At 35.1% G+C, this 27,965-nt stretch overlaps 1 protein-coding gene across 12 annotated transcripts in view; it reads right to left on the bottom strand.

The window, feature by feature from the left end:
- The window catches only part of DPH6 (diphthamine biosynthesis 6), a 216,523-nt gene that overhangs the window by 69,366 nt on the left and 119,192 nt on the right, over positions 1 to 27,965 (bottom strand). For 11 of the 12 annotated variants that reach the window (XR_002440236.1, XR_002440237.1, XR_002440235.1 and 8 more), the window contains one exon: positions 16,536 to 16,778. The exons of the other annotated variant lie outside the window; for it this stretch is intronic. Coding sequence is in view for 8 of the 11 variants with exons in the window: in XM_021401712.1 (XP_021257387.1) it covers positions 16,536 to 16,778 (243 nt within the window). In the remaining 3 variants the exon portion in view is untranslated. The remainder of the gene's footprint in view (positions 1 to 16,535; positions 16,779 to 27,965) is intronic. 12 annotated transcript variants of the gene reach the window in all.

Here is a 27,965-nt window from a genome sequence, read left to right as displayed (position 1 = left end):
GAGTCACCGTCCCTGGAGATGTTCAAGAAACGTTTAGATATAGCATTGGGAGACATGGTTTAGTGGGGTTGTTGGTGGTAGGTGGATGGTTGGACTAGGTGATCTTGTAGGTCTTTTCCAACCTAGCTAATTCTATGATTCTATGATTCTACAATCATATTTTAAATTCCTGTTTATACGGATATAGCAGCAGCACAGACAAGCAAACTCTAATGCACAGTGCCAGACAGTGCCAAGCATGAGTCTTGTATGCTTTAGGAATCTGTCACAGCAATGTAGATCTTGAGCCCCATTACCACCAGAGCCATCAAGACAGTGTTTAAACTCCGCTAACAAGCTTGTGCTATGGATACTTACCTCAAATCTTCAAAAGTATAAGGACAATAGGCTAGAAATATAAGGGGTCTAAAGGCATGATGGAACACCTACTTAAGTCCACGGTACTACAGTTAATAAATGACATCACATTCAGTAAGCTATCTAATCACAAGAAATGAGAATGGGAATTCAGTTTTCATTATATACATACATAGACAAAAACTGAGAAGAGAGGTTGGTAGAAACACACCTTAGGTAACACTTCCATTAAAATGTTTAATGCAGAAATACAAGCCTGTTCATAACACAAGACAGAAGGTTTACCACACAGTGTGTCAATTCATTTTTAAATTTGTAATCAACCTCTATCTCCACATTAAAGTAAAATGGCAAGCTGAACTGCTGTGTGCAGAACTCTTTCCTGAGATTTACTCAGAGACAAAGGTTTTCATGTTGGCTTGAAGTTTACTACATTCTAGTGTTTAGTATGCCTTAGTTCTTAGCACCAAATCGTTTTATTATCATCATGTGCGTTCAGGAGAGCTACAGAATGCTCTTAAACTAACAAATGCCTACTTCTTTAAAACAGAGCTCCAATGCTATGAGCTTAGTTAAATGAAATACACTGGGCTGGAATGGTCTAAACTAAATTACCCAGAGTATTGTTTTAAAAGTGCTAACCTTAAAAGAGCATTTTTGTCTAGTAGTGAATTTTTTCATTAAAAAAATGCAAAATCATGTCAGAACTATTAAAATTCTTAGGGAAGAGGAATACCAAGTATGGTATAAACCAATACACAATACACAAACCTATACTGGAATAATTTTATAATCATTTAACTCTTTAATTTAATAGGAAAAAGTACACATTTCTGTTATTAACATTAATTATATAAATTTGTTTATTTTGACTAGCTTCCATTTGTTTCAAATCAGAAATATTCTTTTTGTTGTGTAAGGTCTACAGACTACCTACTTCACAGCTGAATATGGAACCAACCTATAAGACAGATGAATGTGTAATTGCTATCTCTACAAAGAACTGACTCAGAGAACAAAAAGAAAGAAACTGTGATGTTACTTTTAGAAGCTGAGTTTATGAAAACCTTCTATGGTATGCATTATTACACCATTATAGTGGCACAATTAATGTGCCTGTAAATAATACATTTAAAATTTCTTTTACACTGTCTGCATAAAACAGAGTGCATCACACTCCTGAGATCCAGTTTAGGCTTGCTAGAGAGTCTCTCACAACAATAGGTTTATGACTTTAAAAAGTAAAGATTCCACTAGGAAAACTGAATAAAAATGTCACTTCCTGAAGAAAGTAGGATAGAAACGATCCTTTTCGACATCCTAGTTCACCTAATAAATAGGACACATACATTCCTGGTCTAACAGTCCTGAATTAAAAGAATGAAAAACCGCTGTGTTTTATAACAATAAAATTGTTAAGATTGTTTGCAAAGCTTACGAAAATAAAAACTCTGACATTTATTATTATTTCCTGAAATAAAACAAGATTATATGTTGCATGCCAAAAATATACAAACACAGAATTGGAAGGCTAAAAATGAAGTCTTATAAACCTGAATATTCACCTTGGAATAAACACTGATAATATAAAAAAGAAACAAGTTCTTCAGATATTTTAGTTCTCTCTACTGCATAATGTGTTGGACAAAGCTGACAGTAGTTTGTACCATATATAAACTATTTTGTACAATGTCAACTGGAACACCAAGCATATACTTAGTTAATGTTACCCAATAAGAAGAATCTAGAGAAAATAAGGCTCTACAATGGCTGCTCCAAAAGTAATGCCTCCTTGTCATGGTTTTATGATTTTTGGTTATTGGTATTCCAACCGTAAACCGTTGACACTCCTATTTTATGAAGTTGGACCACTATGCCAGAGGCAGACGTTGGTAGTATGGTAGTTGAGGCCAAACCTTCCCACCAATATTCTGTTACATTTTGTTGCCATGCGACAGATGACAGCAGAGTGGCAGTCTGACAAAATGCCACCTGACATGGAAGTGCGTATGAAGCAATGGTGTGTCACTGAATTCCTCCTTCTGGAACAAATAGCGCCCACCTGCATTCATCCATGCTTTCCAGATGTTTATGGAGACCAAACAGTGGATGTGATCACAGTGAAGTGCATTTCTGGAGCGGTAACAACAAGAACTGCTGGTGCCGATTTTTAGGAGTGCAGCATGCAAGCTCTTGATCATTGCTGGCAAAAATGCATAGCTAATTATGGTGACTATGTTGAAAAACCACGCTTTGTAGCTGAGAATTTGCTCTATCAAATAGTGTTATTGTGTTCTTTGTATCTGTTGTAGATTCCATGAAATATCTAGGAGTCATTACTTTCAAAATGACCTACGTTTTGTTTCAGCATCTGATAACACAGTTTGCAGATTTTTTTGTGTGTGCGTGTGCAGTCTTCACTTCTCTTTCAGAAACAGAAACATGAAAAAATATAAGGGCAATACCATTTCTAAGGGTACTTTTAACCAATTTTTCTTCTTCTAGTGGACTTCAAATTAATGTGATCTCTCCATATATTTCCACAAGTTGGCAATTGAAAAAATAATTAAGAAAGAATAAGTAAAATTAACGTGAAATTAAGTAAAAAGTAAGTAAAGTAAAGTAAAATAAATGCTTTCTTGATAATAATTGTGAATAATTCTACATACAGGTATGGTAGTGATGCAAATTTAATTATTAGATATGAAATGGTCAGCAGTTAATATGCCAAGCATAACAGCTTAGCTTTTGCCAAAGGCTTTTTGTGGGTGAAAAAAGAGCTTACTTTAAACCGTTCCATCAATAATATATAAAATCAGAAATCTATACATTTCTATCTACTAAATTTTTCAAGGCTAAAATCTTATATTTGGTTGACTACCATACCCTATCAGAAGAAACTACCACAAAAATTAACTAACATAATATAACCTCTACCATACCAGTAAGCACTCTTAGGGAGTAAATTGCACAATAAATCTGATAAATTTGATTTTAGAAGTCAAGACAGTTTTGGGGGGACATGGAGGGTATATTTAAGCCTATAGAATCAAAACTTTCATGATGAATGGTTTCTGAATAGTACTACTGTAAGTATATCTGAGCTTTATTTAAAACAAGAAAAGCAAATGTGGAAGCCTTTGAAAAGAGAGAGTTTGTAAGAAATCAGATCAATAACTATATACAATCTATAGTTTACATCACTCAAGCAGAATAATTTAGCAACTTGGTATTCTTTTACCCTAACCAGCAACAGAGGCTTCAAGAAGTGGAATACATTTTCTTCACTTCTGTGTGACAGACAAAAGGCTCATCTGAAATTAAAGACACAACCTTATAAGCTCTCTGTTGATTATATTTAGTATATAATGATATCATTTGCTTGTTAATTTTGCTTCTCTTTTCTATTATTTGATCTGTTTTTTTTAATCCTTTCAGTTGGGACACTAAGAAGGCACACTGCAAGTTCTGCAACATGATCAAAATAAAAGCAATCAGTATCGCATTTCCATTAAGATATAGTCAGCTTTGAACAAGTCTCTAAAAGAAATAAACAAGTAAAAGCCTGAACAAAGACAGCATGAAAAGTCTGTAATAACTAGGCTAACACTTCTGCTTTCTGGGCTTATCAATGTGGGAGTTTCCTTAAAAAGAAATTATTTTAGCTTTTCAAGGTAGTTTGAGAGGAAACACTAAAACACAAATTGACATCAGACCTCTGGTCCCTCTCTTCTCTCAGTCTGGGCAATCTCAAGCTGAGGAGCACTAGGACATATATGAAGTTGGTTTTAACCAAGAAAGTGGCTCTAATCAAACTGCAGATTGGAGCAGAAGGCACCTGAGATCACAATCAGTCAAAACAGCAACCAGCCCTAGTGACAAGCACCACCTTGAGCTCTACACCAACTTGGTCAGAACTGATAAGGCAGAGACAGATGGGTGAGTCTCTACCAAGTCAGACAAAAGCCAGAAAAGTATTACAGATCTCTCAGTGGCACTGGAGCCTAGCTGTTGCCACCAACCCAGAAGACACAGGGTCCTCCATCTTTGCATTTAAGTCAGTGTAGAGCATTGGCAGAGAGATGGAGCTATAGACAGCAGTGAAGAGAGCTGGCTTCCAACCACTGCACCACCTTCCAGGCTTGGTCTTGTGCTGAAGATGGTCTGCCCCATCCCATGTCTCTTAGAACCATGCCCACACATCTCTTAAAATACCTCCAGGAATGGGTACTGTACCACTTCCCTGGGCAGCCCATTTGAATGCCTACCACCACCCTCTTGATTAAGAAAATCTTCCTAATATCCAATTTAAACCTCTCCTGGCACAACATGAGGCTGTTTCCTCGTGCCCTATCACTTGTTACCTGAGAAAATAGACCAAAACCTTCCTTCTTGCTATAACCTCCTTTTAGGTAGCTGTATTTTAGTCTAAGTACACTCAAAATAGGAATACCTAGGTGAAATGTAATGGCTTGTGATATACAGGTCAGACTAAATGATCTGAAGATGCCTCCTGGCTGTAAAAGCTTCTAAAGCTAAGAAATCTGTTTTAGCCACTATTTACACTCCACCAGTGCTGCTGTGCCTGAACTGAATACCCACAATGAGAAGGCAACCATCTTACTCATCATGGCCTTTAATATCCCTTGCTGATAGTTTTAAATTTTTAAACAGGTAACTGTTGTACTGCCTTTTATGTGTTCTCACACTTACAGATATAATTTTGGAAGCAAAATATCTTAACAGTAAGCATTAATAAAAAAGAAACAGGTTACAGGTTCTTAGCAGTAGGGCGCAGCTGCAGCAAAGTCCTTCCAGTTCCCCTACATTTCCTCCCCAGCAGGGACTTTCTGTCAAGCTGTGAGTTAGCTCTATACAATAATGCAGGCTGCTGTTACTGCAATTGCACCTTCCTGTATCTCACTATTGTACTAAAAATTCACTTTGATTTTTGCTTTACTCCTTGGTAATAATAATATTTATAGAAATTCCTGCAGAGCTAAATGCAAATTCCAGCACTGCGTGCTAGATACTCAAAAGGGTAGGAAAATGTAAAATTGGTAAGAAAATAATTACACATTGAAAAGCTTTTTTATTTGCTTTAAAAATATTAACTTCTTCTCAACAAACTAAAGGTTCCTGAGCCAAGAGATAACCAGTTAACGACTGGAGCTAAGATTCCTTGAAATACCTCTCAAACATACATCATTCAATATATCAGTTACAATGTGGAAAAGAAGATAACTACTTAAGGAACAAAGTCGTAAATTGATAGCAATATAAACTGAAAGCAAATGAAATCTGCCACATGAAACATGATCACAGACTGTCACTGAGGGTTTTACTCTTCATGTCTAGTGTCAAAAATAAGCACTTAGGAAAGACAGTTGAACTGAATTAAGGACGTTCAAGATGGAAAGATTCTACTTGAAAATTATTTAAGAATGTGTACCCAAATGGGACAGAGAATGGGAAAAAGTTAATGATCAAAATCTACTTTCTGGCCATTAAGGATAGCTGTTTTTATAACTTAGAATTTAAATTTCAGATCTTGATTGAAAATATGTTTTCTTTGAAAGTCTGCTTTTCTTCTGGATTTTGAACTCGATCTGTTGAGGCAATTTTCAAACAAAGTTTTGTCTTTTACTTCACATATTCTAAGTCATATGTTCTCCTGTAGACGTACAGCATATTTAGTTACTGCTGTTAAACCTGTAATTAAATTTTGCAGTATGCTTTGAACAAAACTGTGATGCTGTTAGAGCCAGGAGAAAAACAATTTGGAAATTCCGGTGACACTACTAAACTCCTATGAACTGCCATACTTTCACTCATTGAGACAGCCACCTATATAAGTAATATGATATATATGCATTTGGGTCAGCTGTCCTGGCTGTGCCCACACCTGGTAACTATGGAAATTAATTATAAGCCAGCTAGACATAGCATATCCACTCATGACAAGAATTTCAGGATAGCTAATTTCAGACACCCAAAGCTTGAGTTATGCATAACTTCTTAACAGTTACTGGAATTACGCATATGGAAAGCACAGTTCTCCTGATGGTGAGGATACTTACTACTGAGAAATTTAATGGGATATTAACTCTTACATGCAGATGAACCCATGTACAAGAGCATGGAAATTTTTTAATAAATGGCCTTTGTTTAACAGATTTTAATATACATGCTAATTAAAAGTTGAAAAATTACAAATATATATTCATGGATTTGTTTGTGTACATTTTTTATATATTTATCTATATGCATGTATATGTATATGGGAAGGATGGGACAATGAAAACATATGAAAATGAAATGAAAATATATATGTATATACACACGTCTTCCCTGTGTAGAACATGCATAGAGAGATCATGCACTATAGAACAGATATCTAGAATTCCATGCAAATATACATTTGACAAATTAGGACAAAACTTAACCTAAGTTATTGAACTAACTAGAAATTATTGAAAATTAGTATTTTCATCAGTTAATGTGTAAACTTTCCTCTACAGACTTCTTCATTAATTTATTAAAAACAACTTCATTAATAACTTTATTAATAGGTTCTTTATAAATAACTAAATAAATAAAATGACAAAAAATATTAGTAAAAAACTAAAATAAATATAAACTAAACTAACTAACTAAATATAACAAAATGAATAAAATAAAATAATACATACAACAACTTTATTAATTGCTTCTTTATTGAGAACTACGCAGAAGTAACTACTTTGTCAACAGCAGGAGGTGGTCAGGATGTTTCCACAAAGGTGGTTATAAATGAGATGCATAAAGACCTACATAATATTACCACTGAGTACTGTCTAAAAATGTTAGATTTCAAGCATTACCAGCTGTGATCATTGTGTTACAACTAAAGGATCAACAAGAGCTATACACATATATCATATCAGCTGGTAATGGTTTTATTTTTTATCCATGAAGATGAATAAATACAGAGAGGAAGGTGAAAGTGATTGTCCACTGCTGAGCTGGCATGCATGTTACTGAGCATGGACCAATTAGCATTGCTTATTTTTGTTACAGAAACATTTAAATGGATTTCAGAATAATGTTAGTTCACTTTCAGGATGCCTGACATACTTGTTTGGAAGTGGAGTACAAAAAAAGATAAATATTTTTTGTTTTGCTTTGATGTTTATAAGTAGCCATGCAGCAACAAAAATGAATGGAATATTGGCAGGAAGTTTTAAACTCTATTGCCATACCACCAACATCCACCTCTGGCACTGTGGGCCAACATTATTAAATAGGACGCATTACGTTTGGAGCATCCCTCATACTGTGTAATAGCAAGGAAGTATTTCCACTAGAAGACAGTAAGGATTTAGGGGAGTTGTTAGTAAAAATGTCACTGAAAATTGGGATGGTAAGCTGGCTGTTCTTTTGGTCCTTATCAACAGGATTAACTCATCCAGACAAGGACAGAAAAAGACCCTGATGAATGTCCTGAGGTTTCTTCCTTTGTTGGGGGGGATTTAAAATGCCCTACTTGCAATTAGGAATACAGTTGAACAGGGAAGTCTCTTGAGTTAAAGTAGGACCTTGATCACTTTTCAACCAGAATGGCATCCTACCCTCTCTACAGAGGCACTGACAACAGGTACCAGCCTTGAGGCTGCAATCCTGCTAATGGCTTTCACAGCCATCAAATGTAAGACTTTGGACCAGAGGCTCTGGTCTGTGCATAATACTAGATGTGTATATGCCCTCCTGCTTAGCACAAAAGTGACAGGCTCAAAGCAGAATTAATATTTTCAGCAAAGGAGATGAAGAATCACTCAAAAAAACTCATATAAAGGGACTGCTGCAGGGGAAGATCAGTCAACCTGGATGAACTAGGCTCTTTACCACCCTCAGTAACTTGACATGTGTTTCTTCACTGTGTCTAACTGAAAAACAAAGTTCATATGTATGTATATATTACCTATAAATGGCAAATAAGCTAGTGTAAATCACTTCATGGAAATCAGAGAGTTACTGTGACTTATACCAGCTGAGGATTTGATTGTATCTCTATCTGTCCACAAAAACATTCACACAACAAATCCTCCCTCTTCTTATCTTAAGTTGCTCATATTTTATGTTTATGTTCTACAACAGGTTAAACTCATGTACACTGCTTAGAACATTAGGCAATCATATGCTTATGAATATATATTCAATTTCTAACGATAGCTTTAGTAAAAACATGTGCACTGCTTCATTTTACTTTGTGTCACCTATATTCCTTTTTAAAATTCATCAAGGTTCCATGAATATTACAAATAGAGTAATCTTTTTTTTTTTTCTTATGTAAAAGAAAAGGGTAATACTTTCACCTCCCATTGTGGCCCAGTGTCAAAAGGCAGAATATTTTCAAGGACCTCCGGAGTTCCACTATCTGCATTTGACCGGTGTTAAGTATTCTCATTACAGTTGCTTCAAATGAATACAAAAGCTTTGTTTAATCCTAACACGGGGGAAATGAAATGCACTAGGCACGAGATGAAAGACCCAGTACCAGTGTGCTGTTTGAATGCACCGTGTCTTCTTAACATGGGCCATAAAAGAAGGCCATTTTAATATATCAAACTGTAAAACACTCAAAATAGCATAGTAGCAAAATAAATGTTACAAACTTGATGAGACAAAAAAGGAAAACAGAAACATATTTTCTTTCCGTGGAATTTTTGATAGGCAATCATTTCCGAAAACATTGTTTTCTTTTGCTAAAATGATTAATTACATTAATTCATCCAAGAAAGATTTCTTTGCAGTATAAATTTAGCGAGGTTTTAATCTACCATTTATACCTTCATAAAATTCGTTTACTTCTTAAATTTTTACTATTCTGTTCAAGAAGCAAGTAACATAAGGAGACCACTTAAACTAGTATTACCTGCACTACTGTGCATCGGGCACAGAATTTACAGAACTATTTGGAAATTTAACAACAGAAATACTAACTCAGACGTACGATAAAATATACAAAAACATGTACCTGAATACTACAGACTTAAAAATCTGCTCAGGATGGTGAAAAAGTACATACCCACTCACTGAAATGTTTGTTCTTTTATTCGTATTTAAGTTATACAGTAACTTTACCATAGGTAAAGAGAATCTTAAATCTCTGTCCAATCTATTGGAGTGCTAACAAGCATTGAATTCCGCTATTTGAGCATAATCTATTTATGTTCTACTTAGAATAGGGAATGCATTAATTTATTTAAACTCATGCTCTGTATGCTCCAAATAATATGTGCACATCTGAACAACACAACACAGTGCTGTTTCACAGATCCATGATGCCATTCTAAACGACTGCACTGAAGACGTAATTACTGCAGAAACAGCTGCACATAGCTAGACAGCTTCTGGATCTGGAGTTAACTTGTTTACTTGTTAACTAACTTGAGACTGCAGTCTTCCTTAGGCAAAGAGGAAAGACACAGAGTAGTAGGAATGGTATTTACAGGAGTGTCAAGGAAGACACAGTGCAGGGGATCCAGAGGCCCTTAGATGATTACATCTTTTGACATCTGAACGCTTTATATATCTGGCAAAAGGGGTTTACATTTAGATAGTTAAAGCTGGCATCAAGATGCCCAGTGCTGAAATAAGCAAGGAATCCATTCAAAACATATATCAGATAAAATACTGCAAATCTTTCTTCCATCACCTCAGAATGAAAGTCAGCTGTAGCACTCTTTGCTGGATTTGAAACAGCCATGGAATCCCTCCCCCCCCCCCCCCAAAAAAAAAAAAAAAAAGAGGAAAGTACACAGAAGAATTTTTGAAGTTTGTTTTACATTTGATCAGGAATTTACCGGAGAAAGAGGATGAAAAAAAATAAAAAAGATGAGGACAGAAAAATACAGTGGGAGCAGACTACTAAAATAATTAGGAATGGAAAATGGAATTAATTTACAATATTATCATCTGAAAAAAATGTATAAAATGAATTGCTGAAGTAAAAAGTACATTTTACGGTCTTAGAGCTATTAATAAATCCTGCAATTACACGAAACACTAAATTTCTATGTAATTCTGTCTTCAATTCTTAACAAAAAATGTTGTGTTCACTGTTTCATCAAAATTTTCCAAATATCCCTTCACCAGTCATTTCAGTTCACTTACAAATACAGACAATCCAAAACTTTGTGGTGGTAACAAAACATTTTGTACCGAATATGTTAAAGTATTTCCCTATACATTTTTCTTTTTATAGAAAAGAAATCAGAGATAACTTCAGATAGTTAACACAGCCGTTAAACAAGCCTGAGTGCCTGAAATCTTGATACACCACAGCATGTTTCTTCCTCATATAATTAAGAATGACAAAAGTAGATATTGTGAGGCATAAAACATGTAGTCATGATCTTGTCCATCTCAAATAATCTAGCAGAGTCTGCAGCACAGACAGATGTGTAATCCACCACTTCAAATACACTAACAAAATACTGCAGGAATGATTCCACAAGGAAAGCCCATGGGGAGTGGAAAAAGCAGGTAGGGGCTGGATTCAGATTTGAACTAAACATAGTGAGAGCTGTATTCAAACAGCACAACTCAACCTCTATTGAATTTAGAGTGTACACAAAGTAAATTAATAAAATTTTGCAGGCATACTCACTGTTATAACATTATACAATAATTATTTGGAATATTTCCATATACCAATAATGCCATCTGTCCCACCCAATATAAATGGACTACAACCCATCTGCCTTACTTTTTTCTATTGATTACTCTGCTGAATGAGTTAGCAAAACTGCTTTTAAAATTATCATATTACATGACACTGTCATTAAAAGATGCAAAGTAAAGAAAAACACAAGATGAGACTTAATTGGGAGTCTGTCAGCTCTTTTTCCAGAAAGTTTTAGCAATGCTATAAGCTTTTTTTTTTTTTAATTTTTTTTTCTTTTTTTTTTGAGGGGGGGGGGCTACTTAAAATGTTAACTACTGTATTAGGCAGAAACTGTTCCTTCACACTACCACACAATTGTTACTATTTCTGACTAAGTATATTAAAGAAGCTCCATGAAGATATCAAGGAGGTGTCAAAATATTGCAAAGTATGCTGGTGAGAGCTTACTTTTTATTAGGACTCCTAAGGGGACTGTGGAAGGAGAGTACCTTAAAAATGGAGTGTTGGAAGCTGCTGATGGCTGGCACTTGTATTTGTTAATTCCTATTATTTTTCCTAGGTTTTGGATTTGATTATTTGTTTGCATAATTGTCTTTGTCTTTATCATGTTTTTACAGCACTGTTTTATCTTTCGATTTTAACTACTGCTTCCCTTAACTGTAATTTCTACAACAAACACTACTTAATAACAATGAAAACTTTCCTGTCCTTCTGTCTGAGTTTCAGCTGAGATGGAATTGTTTTCTACAGAGTGTCTGGTATGATGCAATGTGTTTGTTCTAGGAGAAATACAATATTGATAACACTCCAATGTTTATAGTTCCTGCCAAGCAGTGTTGCACAGGGCCAAGGCCTTTCTCAGTGAAAGGCCTGAGAAGCTGGGACAGAATTAGGACAGCTGACTTAAAGTGGCCAAAGGGATATTCTGTAACATATGACATCACGTGGAGGGAGTTTTGAAAGGGGTAGGAGTTCATCTGGATCATTTCCACCACTCAGGGGCTGAATGAGCATTGGGTGGGGGAATGGTGAGCAATTATTTGTGCATCACTTGTTATATACATTCATATATATTTATATATATGTAGTCATAACTATTATCCTTCTCCTTTTCTCTGTCTTAGTAATTAGTTTTATCTCAACCCATTAGTTCTACTTTGTGTTTTTTTCTCAGTTCTCTCCCTCCCTTACACTGGGAAGGGGGAGGAGTGAGCAAACAACTGCGTGGTGCTTAGCCACCTGCCAGGTTAAACCACAAAACCATCCACAGAACTTAAATTCTTACCTAGATTCCCTTATTCTAGTTTCAGTTTCTACAATGCCCTGTAAGTTTTAACAAGGGAAATCTCTCTTGTGTATGTTTAAAATGTTGATCCAAAGATTTTTTGCCAGCCCAGTGATTTAATATTTCTTTGGTCTAAGTCCTTACTGGGGGTGCTTTCTTACTCTTCCCTTGCTGCTCATTTTTTCTTTCTCCACAGTGGATTCCTACTACAACATTCCATCCCTCCACCAGACTTCTGTTTCACTGCCTCTGAATAGTTTTTCCAACAATACCTCAACTCCAGCTCATGTAGGAAGAAGACAGGAGGGACAGGGTCTGTATTCTAGTTCTGTAGATATCACCCTTGATGGCTGGGCTTAGGGAAGCAATGCTTGAGGCAATAATGGAGCAGTCAGGCTGCAGGGAACAGTGACTGGAGAAAAGACACTGAGCTCCCTACTGAAGTGTGGGAAAACAGGATGACAGCAATGGATATGTTAAAGTATGTGCTCAGAGGTTGGTTGAACATAGCAAGTTAATAGTAACTAGAAAGTCCAGCCTAGTCACTTTTGCTGTTGTCTCCCTCTGTTATAGTCTCTTCCCGTCCTTAACACTGACTAGAGCCATTCCCCTGGTTATCTGTGAAAAAATCTGGTTATTCTGAAACATTCTGAAATTTTTTTTTTTTCACAGGTCAAGAATTTCCTACAAGGCAGATGTACCTGTCAGCTTCATGCCCATATCCTGCTCTTAAAACTTGTGTGTTATATAAACACATACAGAGAATAATTCTCACACTACTATGTTATTTTCTGTCAGGTCCTAAAAAACGTATACAATTTACTTATTATATATGTGTATATGTATATATAAAATATATCCAGAATTATTCAACTGAAGTTGTGGACCAGTATTATTTATGTAGAGGATATTTACTAGACATTACTATGTCACAGAATACTAATCGTTTTTGATGCTCTAAAATAACCTTTGGCAGTTGTGATGCCTATGCTCTAGTCACTGTGTTAAATCCAATTACTTCAATCATAATACATGATAATTTTGCAATTAAACACAGAATATTCAGCAAACAGAAATGCAAAGTCTAAAATCTCTACCAAAATATAATCAAAACTATGGTTTATAATGTGTACTTTACAAGAAATGAGTTTTCATGTTCACTGCTTTGTTTTCACTAACAAAGTCTTTTTTCCATGAATGACAGAAGAACAATTTCAATTGAGATATCATTAGTTCCTATTAAGTAACCTGTAGGTTGTTATTGATTCATGCCTTTGACCACTGCTTCAAATAAAGTTAAAGAATAATAAAATACTTTCACATTTGGCTGACTTAATTTACTTGAAGAAAACAGACTATTATTTCATTTCTATGATTCTATGATTCATATCTACTAGAACTCTATATAGAACTATTGGCATAAAAACAAACAAACAAAAACTAAGACAAGTAAGGGATGTGCTACTGATATTTTAATGTATAGATGCCTTCAGAGTAAAGCTACTGTGTTCTGGCTTCCAGAAAGACAGTATGTTACAAGCTCCTTCAAATAAAATATTAAGAGGTATGAATAGTACATTTCCTGTTTTCACTGATTCTGTGGAGGCAAGGAGAAGAGTAATGTAATTTAACAGCAAGCTCTACTGTTTTTCCTGTTCTTAGAGTAGAATCAGCCAAAAAGAACATTTTTTCCTAATAACATGCCAGCTAGTACTTCTCCTCAAAAACCAAAGCTCATTGATGAATATCTATTTATATTAACAATTGTATGATCAATTATATTTTCAGGAAAGGACAGTTCCCTCTGGTTCTTTGTGTTTGATATATCTTTTTCTATGCTTTGCTGTATACATAAGCCATTACTGATCATAAAAGTATGCACAGCTTGAGGAAAAATGCAACTATTCTTAATCTTCTATTGACAAAATGATACAGAAATCGGAATATCCAGCTGCTAATAATGTCTTGTTCCCACCGATATTTTAATTTTTTCCAATTTTTAGATCATGTTGTGGCACATATTACTTAATCTCCTAATATTTTTGTACTATTTCTGATACTGTCATTAATGAATAGGATCTTATGAGCACAGAGCAAGATTGATAAGCACCCTATAGCAATGCCTTATACACCTCTAGGATGTTTTATCTTAAACATTCCCAAAATCTGCTAGGCAGCTAACCCTTCACAGGAGTGTGTGTAGGCAGCAATCCATTTTTTAAGCTATGACTTGAGCAATCAGAAAGTGATTAAGCGAAAAATTACAGAATATTTATAAGATTCTACATGGTAAAAGGAAAATTTTCAAAGAACAGCAAAACAATACCAATCTGTCCTCAAATCTATGTCTGTATATATTACTATTAAGAAAGTACGTGGGCTTCACGGTCATGGTACATGTTACTAGCCAGTCACAGAGCAAAAAACAGTCTCAGCTTTTCAAAATGACTTTACAGGACCATCCCTGACAATAATGTCTCTACCCTAAATTAGCTTAATGCTGCTACGACTCCATGCAACATCTCTAATTGCTCCCTCAAAGACATCATGAAATGGTATATCTCATAAAAAACAACAGCTAAAGATAATATATTATTAAGATACTATTGAAAATGTACTGATGTCTCACTTGCTGTTTCCATTTAAAGCTTGCAGCATTGATCTATAAAACCCTTAAACTTAGCAGACCCAACATCATCTTAAGAACTATGCTAATATCTCCACAGCAAGTCTGAGAACCTGATATAAACACGGTTTACAAAAACAAAGGCTGAGGTCTTCTTCAATAAAACACAAACTTTGGAACATTGTCCTTCACAGAAAACAAAACGAAACAAAACAAAAAAACTATTACATTACTGAATTTGAAAATACTAATGTAGCTTTCTGTGTGATGATATTATTTAGAGGAATGTATCTTTCTGAATTCCTTAAGTGATTCCAAACCAAACCATAAAAAGTTATTACCATTTTTCAGCAGCAGTCATAAAGCTGAGGTTATTTCTACACTCTACAAGTTAGCTACTTCGGAGAATTTTAAGTACGCAAGGACCTTAATAATTGACCTATTTCAAATATACTGTAAAGTTCAAGGCATTCACCAAAAATACTAGAACATAAAAAACACCTGACAGCATGCCCTAGAGTAGAAATTGCAAGGTGTAAAACAAACAGTACATTTTACAGTAAAAACAGAAATGAAAAATCAGATCTTAGCAGACCTAAAAGAGCGCTACAGAGAAGACCAGGAATCTTTCCAATTCAATACACTTAGTCTTGGAGGAAGATCCTTAGGAGGATACTTTATTACTAAATCTCGGTTAACTGTTAGCTGCCAAGCAAGTCTACCCCTTCCCTCAGAAAGACAAGTGCATAGTGCAGACAGACTGAGCATGAACTCAAACAGAAGGAAAAGAATTGGGAAGCATTGTCCCTTCTTCCAGGGCAAAATTAACTATTAACGTATGCTATGCTTCCAAACCACATATCTCCCAAGAAACTATAATAACTATGTTGTATTAAGTAGCATAGCAATTATGTAGTAACTACTCTTGTTTACTCATTTATAGAGTAGCTACATTTTATTTACAAAATTTGTGGTCATTATCTTTTTAATGCTTGCAGAGTGCTCCGTGGCTGTTAAAGCAAAATGGTACATGCATAACAGAAATCATTATGATATCATTATAAATCACTGGGGAAATTATTGTTGTGTTAGAGATAATCTAGAGTCAACCAAGAAACTGGCACACCCCATCCTGGTCACAGAAGTTCAGCTGAATAATAAGTAATAATAAGCAGTGAAATGCTAAACTCAGTTGTCATGACAATATTGCTTGCAAGAAAGAATGGGGGAAAAAAATCTCAACAAAACAACTAATAAAAAGTTAAATGCCCTGTTCCTATTCTACAAAAATATATGGGCAGAGGTAGTTCAAATAAGGCACTGAGGAATTGACTGCTTTTTAAGAGGTTTTTTTTTTTTTCCATATTGCTTTGGGGAATTAAGACAAAGTTAGTGATGAATATAACTTTCTATTAAGCAATTTTCTTTCTCAATCGTGCACAACCACTTATGAGCCAGAACATAACAGCTCAATCAAACTCAATCAAATTAGCTTTACTTGAACCCCTCTGAAATGTACTGAGAAAATTTTGATATTACTACAAGACATAGGGGGGAAAAAGACAACTCAGAAAGAAGAAAGTGGATATCACAGCTACCTTTTTACAATCTCTTAATTTCTTCTTCCATATAGAATAAGCAACAGGAATGTGTTTGCTGTCAGTTACATAGCAGATTGCTGTGATGACGTGGTGTAGCGTAGTCTTCTGGCTCATAGCCTGGAGGACTTTCTCAACATGACTGAGGGCAACTGTGGCCTCAGTCCATACGCCACCACTAACAAGCTGCATAGTACAAGGTACTAGGCCAATCTGTCCAGCACAGTAGAGAATATCTCCGACCTAAAAGAATAAATAAATAAATAAAATTATAGGAATACAAAGGAAACAAAGGAAACACTTCTTGATTTTCCAAGTATTTTCTTTCAGCACTACTGTTCTTTGCCATCCTTTATCACTTCACTAAAAATGTAGCAGACATGTCATTCTAAGGGTCATTTTTGATAGGGCTTTAGACATATTATATGAACACAGCACCATAATAAACTTTAAACTAACAGCTAATATATGGATGCATGCATCATTGTAAAATAATATCTGATGTAACTGATTGTTACAGCTTGTGTTGATGCCCCAACATGATTAAATATGTTCTTGCTTTCTTTTAAATAAGCTTCCATTTCTTTTCAGTGTTCCACTGGTTTCAGTGTTAATTTTCAGAGAGAGAATGCATACTGTCTTTCAGAGTATTATAAAAATCATGATAATCCTCTCGAAGGTAAAAGCAAATTGCAGATTGAAAATAAGATGCAAAAGAGTGCTACTTAACTAAAGAGATGGGTTTATCCTTTGAAAATTGAATTAAAGGGGTACAAATACATGTTAAGCTGAGCTGCAATGCAGTTACTTTAGGCTGATTTTCCCAAATCTTCCTGGCAACACTGAACACCTACTTTCTTGAAAGCAGGCAGCAAAGGAAATTTTTATTCTTATGATTCAGACATCTAAAAGATTTATTATAAAATCTTAATGTAAATATCAAAACTTTTCATCCTCTTTTTCTGTGCTTCTCTACAAAGTCTATACATTTGCTGATTAGAGAAGCAATGAATATTGTTCCAAATCAAAAGAAAACTAAGGATAGAAGTGGGAAGTAAGGTGGGCGTAAGCAACTTTGAAGTCTGCACAGGAAGCAATTTGCAGTGGAGAGGGAAAATGGACTAAGCAAGAAATCTTCAGGAAATTTTTTCCAGAACTTACTGTAAAAATGGTAAAAATTATTTACAATTAAGAATAATTAAAAAAGAAATCTGTGTCCTAGAAGACACGGCAATCAAACCATGTGACAGACCCATATGCAACTCCAAATCTGTCCTCATAACTGTCTGTGTCTCACAAAAGACTCACACATGTAACTATTGGAAGAGTATCTTATACAATTTGGCATACAAGTTCTATGATTAGCAGCTGAAGAGGGGGAGGAGGCACAGAGGAAACATATCAACTGACATTCATCAACAATTTAAATTGTTTAAAATATCTAAAATATTGTTTTGATAATGCTATATATAATCTTGAATTTTGAAAAAATATGCAAGTAATATTTTACTTTACAGGAACAAATTGTCTTTTTTTTTTCCTAGTGCTATTTTAAAATAAGTGCCATTGAACAAGGGAGTCCAGCCAGCTATCAAGTGGCATACTGACAAGATGAGAAAAAAATTCAGGAAGATATGATTCAGAGAGGCACAGGTTTGTTTTTAAAGTAAGCCATTTATTTCCACCTCTGCTAAGTGAAGCCCATGCATTAGTCAAAAACTCTGATACAGGTAGTTTATACTTTTACGGGAAAAAAAAAATCATACCAGCAATATTTCTTTCTCTTTCTGTTGGGCTCCTGGTTTTCCATGCATTACCCATGTTAATTATTAGGTAGACAGAAGAGCTGTTCAACCAGTTCACTTCCCCTTTCTTGAACAGATTGTTTGAGACATAATATGAATACTAATTAATGATAAAATATCTGTCAGTGTTTTGAAATACGGACTAAGATAGCACTTTCTTAAAGTATCCTGGACAGTTCTGATACAATTAGCTCCATTGATCATAAGCAAGGTCAAAAAATATCTCTGAAGGTTTTGAGCAAAATTGGCACTGCTTTTGGCTCAGATTCAGTGGGAATTTTGCAGAGTTCATTAAAAAAATAATTTTTAAAAACCCCTCTGTTCCTAACATACTTGTTTGTATCTTAAGATGTAATTAATAGAAAAACAGAGTTCTCAGCATGCTACTATGCTATGAAAGGGTGGATTCAAGGGGGAAGAAGGGGAAAATGGTCAAAAGGGGCCACAGGTTTTGAGCAACTGTACTTCAGGGGACATAATTTAGAATAAGGAAAGGGGGAGGGATGTTCTTCACAGTCCCAGTGACTTGGTCATGAAAAGGAAATATAAATAATCAGCAGGGGCAAAGCAGCAAACCAGTAAAAACACTGTTTTAGCAGATTTCAAGAGGTTATCTCCAGACTGTCTGAGGCATAATACAGAAAATTGTTAGCAGAGTAAAAAGTATTTAAAACAGGGAAGACTTTATAATATCTTTTTCACAGTACTGAACAACAGGGGATGTCACAATGTACGGTGCCAGTCCTTGTGTTGTGAAAGTGTTCTGCAAAACCCTGCTAGAATGCTGCAACAGTTTATCCTTTTGGAGTATCTTCAAGGATAACAGAAAATTTTTTCAGACTATAGATTCACAGTGTATCAAGTCTAGAGGACTTCCATATTCAGTAAATTCAGCACAGAAACAAAACTACAATATAATTGATGTGTAGTCATACACTGATTATTTAATTTTCACTATATCCCATATGCATATTTCCAGTGCTAAAAATGTATTAAATATTAGAGAAAAATAAAAATAACTTGTACTGCTGATATACTCACTTATAGCAATTCATTTCCAATATAGCTTCAAAGAAGCCAGCAGTTTATAGGCAGAGGCTCATGCAATTCCAATTTTTTACCCTTTTATTTTCATTTGTACCACTGTAAGTTAAATGAAAGTTGAGTCTAAATAAGCTAGCACAATAATTTGGCATCTCTTTGTTTCAGTCAGCACAACTGTAAGTAATCAAGGGAATTCAACAGACAACCAGAAATTCAAAGTAAGAAATTCATGCATACAAGAATGCTAAGCACTTATTTGAGAATTATTGCTTTCCATTTTGTACTTGTGCTGCAGGGAGTAGAATAGAGAGCTAGATCATGGCGAACATGGAGGAAAGTCACTATGGCAGCAAAGAATTATTTCACTTTTTTTAGCTGTCCTTCCTACATTCACTTCTTATGAACTTAGAAATTCACTTTTTAGAAGGAAAGCATTCATGATACTGCAAAATGGAAAAGTCGGGATGATGCTTGGTGCTACTTCAAATTGTTCTAGCACATGGAAAACTTTTTAACAATATTGTGAGACACAACACATCTGCATTATCAGGATAGCCCCTCCACAAAATATAATTCAGGAAAAGAAACAAGGAGAAAAATAGACTTGATTGGACATAAGGACTAACCTAAACTGTTAATTAACCAGAGAATCCTATAATTATTGCTACTTGCAAAAGGAAAAAAAGTAACAGAATACCTCTAGAAATGCACTGAGTTGGTATTTCTTTTGTTTGTTTGCTTTTGTTAATAAAACCCAACACAGAAACTTTGTAAAACTTTTCCTACTGGTACTATTAAAACTTGCTAGTGATTAATTGGCATAAATATAAAAAGTGCAGAGATTTTTTAATACAGACATTTCAACCATTCACATATAGGTTTTTGTGCCAATGTTAATATTTGCACTATATGAACCAATACACTTTTCTTTGAAAGGATGAAGTCAATATGCAATCAACCAAACCTTTATTCTGAAGGCAGTATGGTGTCTGAGTGACTGCTGCCCTTTAACAGGTCAGGGTACACAAAAGATTCAGTGACCCTCTGACCTAACAGTGAAATAACCTACCATTATGCTCAGTCAATGTAAATAAGCGTAAGTGACAATGTGCTAATAGGCTGCCTCTGGTCAGCCATGTGTACCTCTGACCTTAATGAAGACCTAAATCAATTAATACTCCAGGCAATAAAGACCTCTGGCTGATTAAGTTAGCTAGAAATAATCTTTTCTAACAGGATTAGAGCTATAAGGTGGTGAACTTTTTATGTAATATATGATAATCCTTTCTTCCTAGGGCCCTTTTATTTTAGCTAATGATGGTAAAATTGCTTTTTGCAATGTGAAATCTTTTATTCAACTATCCAATGTGAATAAAGTTTTAAAGGTACCATTTAGACAACGGTAACTGAAAGGCTCTGAGTTCATACTATGAACACAAATTACATCTGACTAACATGCTTCCAGTACATCACAGTCCTCAATATGATGCATGTGTTTTTTCTTGAACTATTTAGCTTACAGATGTGTAGGCTAAAAATTCAATAAATAAGTTAATCATACATAGTTCAGCTTTATTCAGGTTTTTTTTGAGAAAATGAATGCAGTATCAGCAGCTAAAAGACAAAGGATATATATGAAAATTTTTTTAAAAAATGTTTTGATTATCCTTAACTAGACAGAAATGGACTCTACTTATAACTCAAGTAAGATGCATGTATATTGCCCTCAAAATTGCAGAACTTTCCTTTATTAACGTTACTGTTTTTCCTAGGTTCAAAAGAGCATAACTAATCAATAGTATCTGTTACTGCTTTCTTGTTGAAATATCTGTAACATTTCCACAGCTTCCAGAGATTTATAACTCAGTTTTCAAATGCTGTGACTGCAGCTAGCTAATTCTCAATCTAAGTTGGAGCTTTGTATGTTTCAAAATATATTTGATCACTTAATCTGCATGACTACGGAATACTCATCTTCTTATATTGTCCTTCAGTACTACAATTCATATTATCAAAATGTGATTTAAATTTTTCTCTTTGAACTTACATTTGTGAGTTTCTAGCCACAACAAACACCCACTGAGCATTTTTGTACGAAGAACTAACAAAGAATACTACAATTTTGTGTTTGCTAAATGTGCCTATAAAACTGTGGTTTTTTAACTGTAATTTAGCAAAATTAACATACGCTGTCCCACAAAGCCACATCTGTCCTTGAGCAAATTGTCTAGAAGCACATCTAAAAAATTTGTGCATTTCTTAATTAGAAACTATAGCAAAGACAAGCATCATGTCCTGTAGTGTGCACAAAAATAAATAGTTTAAAAGGAATATTAAATCAACAATCCATCTGAAAAAGCCACAATATTCGTTGCTATCAGTATCAAGACAACATAAAAAAAAGTCTTCCAAATATCTCTCATTCCTACTCTGTGCTTCCCAACCATAAACACCTGCTATTCTCTAAAATCCAAATAATTAAATAATTCAAATTAAGACATTAAACTGCACTGGATTTATAGCAGATCATCAAAGCAGATACTGCTGAAGGTGCGCAGCCCCTTGAAGTTCAGCAAAATCCTAAGTGCACAGGCATGAAAGGGACAGTCAGGTCAGAAAGCATAAGAAAGATCAGTTTCAACTTCAAAATTATTTTTTTAAAACTGTTCTAGATCATCACAGAAAATTGTATTATTTGTATATGCTTTTGTGGCAATGTGTTGGTTATATTCAAATCTTGATCCATGTTGAATCAATTTCTTCAACTGATGGAAATAATACCCACATATTTCTGATTTTCAGAAGAAAAAGATTCTGTGAAGATTCAAACTGAAATGTTCACATAAAAACATCTCAAAAGCTGTCATTCACTTTCCAGGGGTGTATAAAACACAGAACAGAAACAAATTTAGCTTTCTAAGTCAGTAAATGTAGCTATAAACATTAGGAAAGGTCTCAATAAGGTTGATGAAAAAGCTTTGCCATCTGATACATTCATGTGAGCATGACAGCAAGGCTGAAGTCTGCTCCTGAACACTCATTTTTCTCCACTTGGAATCTCATAAACATAAGGGCGAAATGAAGAAAATGGAGGTAAATTGTATATTATGTATATTATGTGTTTATGTATATTTTGGTCAATGTCCTGTACCAGCACACAGCTGATATATTGTTCCTTCATGGAAAATTACAATTGGACAGTTCAAAGACTTAATTGCCATAGAGGATAAACTATTCTTCATGTCCAAAAGGATGTTTTTTTCCAAAATAGAAAATGGGCGGTCTTTGTATTGGAAAATGAGCAAGCTAACGAGAGTGTTATTCTTTGATGCATTTCCTTTTTGGGACAGTGGAATTCTAGTCTTCTCAACTATTAATCTGTCACCTTTTACAAAGCCTATCATTTCCTCTCAAGCTTTTGAAAAAAAATCACAAGTTCTCACACAAGAACATTAGCAAAATCTGGCAACTGTGAAAAACTGCAGAACACTCAGCTTTATGAACATACCTTATCTAAAAGATGGAGCAAAACTTCCTTCCAAACTGATTATCATTTACTCATTTCTTATTCATATCATTGTGGATGAAGTTGCCAAGCCAAACAAATGAGAAAAAGAAGAACTTAGATAACTCTACTGCACACTAATTGGGCTGGGATGGAGAAGGAGAGACTTCATAAAATGAATTAATCAACAAAAATAAAAGCATACTCAAGGTCCAGAAAAACAACATGGAAAAGATAAGTGTCTAAAAGTGTAAAGTGATAAAAATGACAATATAGACATGGAACATTGAGCAATGCTCATAGAATTTTTAGAAAATGCATATTATGTCCAATATCGTTGACTGCATTTTTGGATTACAATTACATATGCATAGATAAGAGAATTTAATAGTTGTAATTCATTTGGATTCTTAAAATATCTGATACAGCATCTTTGTAAATTCTTTTTAACTGTGCTAATTAGAAATGTAGTTAAATAGCTGATAGCCTGTAAGGAGAGAGTAATGAAAATGCCAGTGAGCTGAACTGGGGTGCCGCAGGGATTGGTATCAGGCCTGATTTTATTTAACATCTTCATTAAGTCAGTGGAAGAAGGGACTAGCAGCATGGTAATGAAACTCATGGAGGATACTAAATTAGAATGTGCACCAATATAAATAATAAAAATGGACACAGATTTGAAATACAGAAAGTAACAAAATGAGACTCAGGAGAAATGAAAACATACACCAGAACATATGGCAAAAATATTTTGAATCACAGGTATTCATATCAAGGAAGAAAAACTTGACTGCAGAAGTGATGAGCACTGTGTCATAGCTCTTCCTAACTAGTAACAAGTTCATCATAAGATAAAAGAAGATTGTTTCTGTCTCTGTTCTCATAAAACAGGTTAGACTTTTCAGATCTACCAAATATTTGTTCCAGAACAAGTAACACTGATCCTTGGCTAACGAAGGAGTAAAATTCTCTAAAATGTCAGAAACTGGTAACATATCCTTTAGGAAAGCTAGGATTTTAAAAAGAATGTTGTAAAAGATCATGTGATACAAAAATTTCAGATGATTGCTCGGAGTTTTTAAGTAATTTTTTTTTATTCCTAACAGTTCATCGGTAACACTGATTTTCAGCTTACAGGCTAGCATAGCTGAACTCAAAGTATGAAAAACATTTTAATCAGCTAGGGCAAGGACATAAAAACTAAAAAAAAATACTTTTGTTTTCAAATAGTAAATATCTAAATCTTGCATGAGGTTAGATAAACATTCATTTGAGATTCCAAGACAGTTCATGTGTGATTTTGATACTTATGACTATCATACTAAATGTACTCTGATGGGGATATGTTTATAACATCAGCATTCTTTCTTTCTCAGTTCTGCATATGAAAAAAAAACACAATATAACTGGAATCCTGTCTCTTTGATTTCTACATTTTTCTCTGTCTATGCTTTTAGGGAAATGGCTCTAGAGGAAGGGATAGTGTATATAAGAGAGGAACAGTAAGGTACTTACACCTACACACAATATCTATAGGAAGATAAAGAAAACAGAAAGTGACACAATATCCTTATATACTCCTATATGCTTATAGTACAAGCACAAAACTCTACTTTTTTTCCTTAAACAGTAACATACAATACACTTAGGGATCTAATCATATCTTGCTCACATTAATTGCAGCTGTTACTGCAGATGTCCACTTATTCTGTGATTCTATGATTCTATAGTAAACTAAATCACCATGTAAACTACAACTGTAGTGATAAAGCAGTTCAGTAAGTCACACTAGAAATTTCTGAGTTGAAGTTTCATCAGGTTAATTCATATTTCCACTTACCTAACAGAGACTTCAACCACTTTAACCACCTTTATGGTTTTAAGTCAGAGACCTACTATTCCACCTGGACTGCCACAAGTCCATGGGGCCAGATGAGATACATCCCAGAGTGATGAGGGAACTGGCGGAGGAGACAGCCAAGCCGCTTTCCATCATCTATCAGCATTCCTGGTCAACTGGAGAGCTCCCAGAAGACTGGAGACTTGCCAGTGTGACTTCCATTTACAAGAAGGGTCATAAGGAGGATCTGGAAACTACAGGCCTGTCAGCCTGCCCTCAGTACCTGGGAAGGCTATGGAGCAGATTGTCTTGAAAGAGATCACACAACATGTGTGGGACTACTGAGGGATCAGGCCTAGCCAGCATGGGTTCCTGAATGGCAGGTCCTGCTTGACCAACCTGATCTCCTTATATGATCTAGTGACCTGCATGGAAGATGAGGGAAAAGGCTGTTGATGTGGTCTACCTGGACTTCAGCCAAGCCTTCGACACCGTTTCCCACAGTATTCTCCTGGAGAAGCTGGCAGCCCGTGGCTTGGACAGGCATGCTCTGCTGGGTAAGGAGCTGGCTGGAGGGCCAGGTGGTGAATGGAGTTAAATCCAGCTGGCGACCAGTCACAAGTGGTGTTCCCCAGGGGTCGGTGCTGGGGCCTGTCCTCTTCAATGTCTTTATTGATGACCTGGATGAGGGCATTGAGAGCACTCTCAGTAAGTTTGCAGATGACATCACGTTGGCTGGAAATGTCGATCCGCCTGGGGATAGGAAGGCCCTACAGAGGGACAGGCTGGATTGCTGGGCTGAAGCCAATGAGATGAGGTTCAACAAAACCAAGTGCCAGGTCCAGGGGTTTGGAGCACAGGCCTTATGAGGAGCGGCTGAGAGAGCTGGGATTGTTCAGTCTGGAGAAGAGGAGGCCCAGGGGAGACCTTATCACTCTCTATAACTACTTGAAGGGAGGTTGCAGTGAGCTGGAGGTCAGCCTCTTCTCTCGTGTAACTAGTGATAGGACTAGAAGGAATGGCCTCAAGTTGTGCCAGGAGAGATTCAGGCTGGACGTTAGGAAATAGTATTTTTCCGAAAGAGTGGTCAGGCGCAGGAATGGGCTGCCCAGGAAGGTGGTGGAGTCACTGACCCTGGAGGTGTTCAAGGAATGTTTAGACGTTGTGTTGAGGGACATGGTTTAGTGAGAACTATTGGTGGTAGGTGAATGGTTGGACTGGATGATCTTATAGGCCTTTTCCAACCTTGGTGATTCTATGATTCTAAGGGTGCTACAGCTCAAAGCTGTAACAGTTCTGGAATACAGCATCCAAGGAGAATAAAGATTGCAATCATAAAATACTACAAAGAATAAGTTAGTTTTTTCCCTTTCCTACCTGATGGACAACTAGGTAGAGAAAATACTCTGCACTGAAAGATAAAAGCTGTTCATCCCACTACAATAATTCCCTACAATAATGCACACTTTATGAAACACATTAACACCATGATATTCCATTCTTACAAAAAAGATTTCCTTCTCAGCTGTCACTTGGCTTAATACTCTTACTCAAAACATGCCTCTCATGAATGTCATTGGATATTTAAGGTAATGGTCTGTGATAACTGGGAGAAAGGAAAGAAGTAGTTTCAGAAAATCAAGCATCTGTTTGAAAACAGTTAATTGTATTGACAGTATTACTAAGCTGAAAGTGATAAATCTTATTTCATCAATTTAGTGTGGCTTCATACTTTACCTATTCTCTGTGTATATGCAGTCTAACAGGGCTTTTACTTATGTCTGTGACTACTTAATAAGGAAAATTAAAACATTAATTTATGTCAGAGACTATTCAGTGCAGAAGTCCAATTTATAATAGATATCTTACCACCTCCAAGTGGAAATGAAAAGTGACTTATCTGTGCAACTATACACATATGCACAGTATATGTAATAGTAACGCAAATATTATATAGCATATACAAAATCTATAATTCATTGCTAGTCAAGTTCTGACTACACTTAACAGAAACCTACAATCCATCAATATATTTAATATTCTTGGCCAAACTAACATCATATCATCTTTTCTGCATCAAAACTAAACCAAACTTGACAAAGGAATGAGTTTGGGTATCAAGAACAACATGGCATTAGCTGCAAAAATCCCGTGAAATCTAGCAGTAGAAGAAAACTTAAAATTCTGTGTGCTCTGAGCAGTAAATCATGATTGAATATGTAAATTAAAAAAATTTGTAATTTGACATTGAAAATTTATTATAAATTCTCATTAAAAACCTCAGAAATAGTGTTTGTGAACTGCAATCCAAGAAGAAAATTCATTAGCAATATTCTTGATGCAATTGCCTACCTACAAAAATTCCTAGCAGAACAAATAAAACTAAGAAAAACTATAGAAAGACATCAATAATCTCAGAAAAACACTAAGCATACTCATCCAAACACATTTTCATAATTTTTCTTTGTTGTATTCTTAAGCACTGACTTTTTATCAGAATTTCAGTACAGACAACTTCCTAATATAAGATATATACTAAATTCCTAAAAGTGCTATCAGAAATTTAAAAATGATTATGCTGTGTAGGCAGATTCTACAATATACTTTTCAGAGCGCAGATTTTCACTCAGACTGGTAGCATTTCTTGTCAAGAAGTAACCTATTGACTAAATGGTAGCATGTACCATTTACAAATCAAGTTCCTCCAACATTTTAATTATCTATGTGTGTATATATTTTGTTCTAATTGGGCAGTATTATAGTTTTACTCTATACTGTAATATATATTCATTGAGGTTGAGAGTTAGAATCTTGTGTTATACATTTTCCTGATTTTTTCTGCTTTAATTTTGTACATTCACATTATTTTTCTCTTAAAATACCTATTTTCATGGAGTTTTCTAGAAGAAGTTAGAGAGATTACTATTAAAATAGCTACCTCAAGTTCTGTGAACTAAGATGCAACCATGTTTCTCGCCACTTTTTGATAAAGAGAGGTTGAGAACCCATGCTTGTAAAATTAGTGTTTAGCTCTTTTTGTTTGCATTATTAGTACAAGTAGTATATTAGTGTATAACAACTAACTGAGGAGTCGTCTTCTGATATAAAAACGGGTATAAAGTTTTGAAATTAAAAAGGGGGTAAATAAGAGGAAGGCAGAGGCAGAATGCAGTAACGAATAATCCAATGATTAGGATAAACTGCCACAGTGCAGAGATCCAGGTGCAAATATCTCC

Source organism: Numida meleagris, chromosome 6 (assembly GCF_002078875.1).
Source record: "Numida meleagris isolate 19003 breed g44 Domestic line chromosome 6, NumMel1.0, whole genome shotgun sequence".
Taxonomy (NCBI): domain Eukaryota; kingdom Metazoa; phylum Chordata; class Aves; order Galliformes; family Numididae; genus Numida; species Numida meleagris.
The sequence above is the reverse complement of the archived record's forward strand: the minus strand, read 5'-3'. Positions and strand labels throughout refer to the sequence as shown.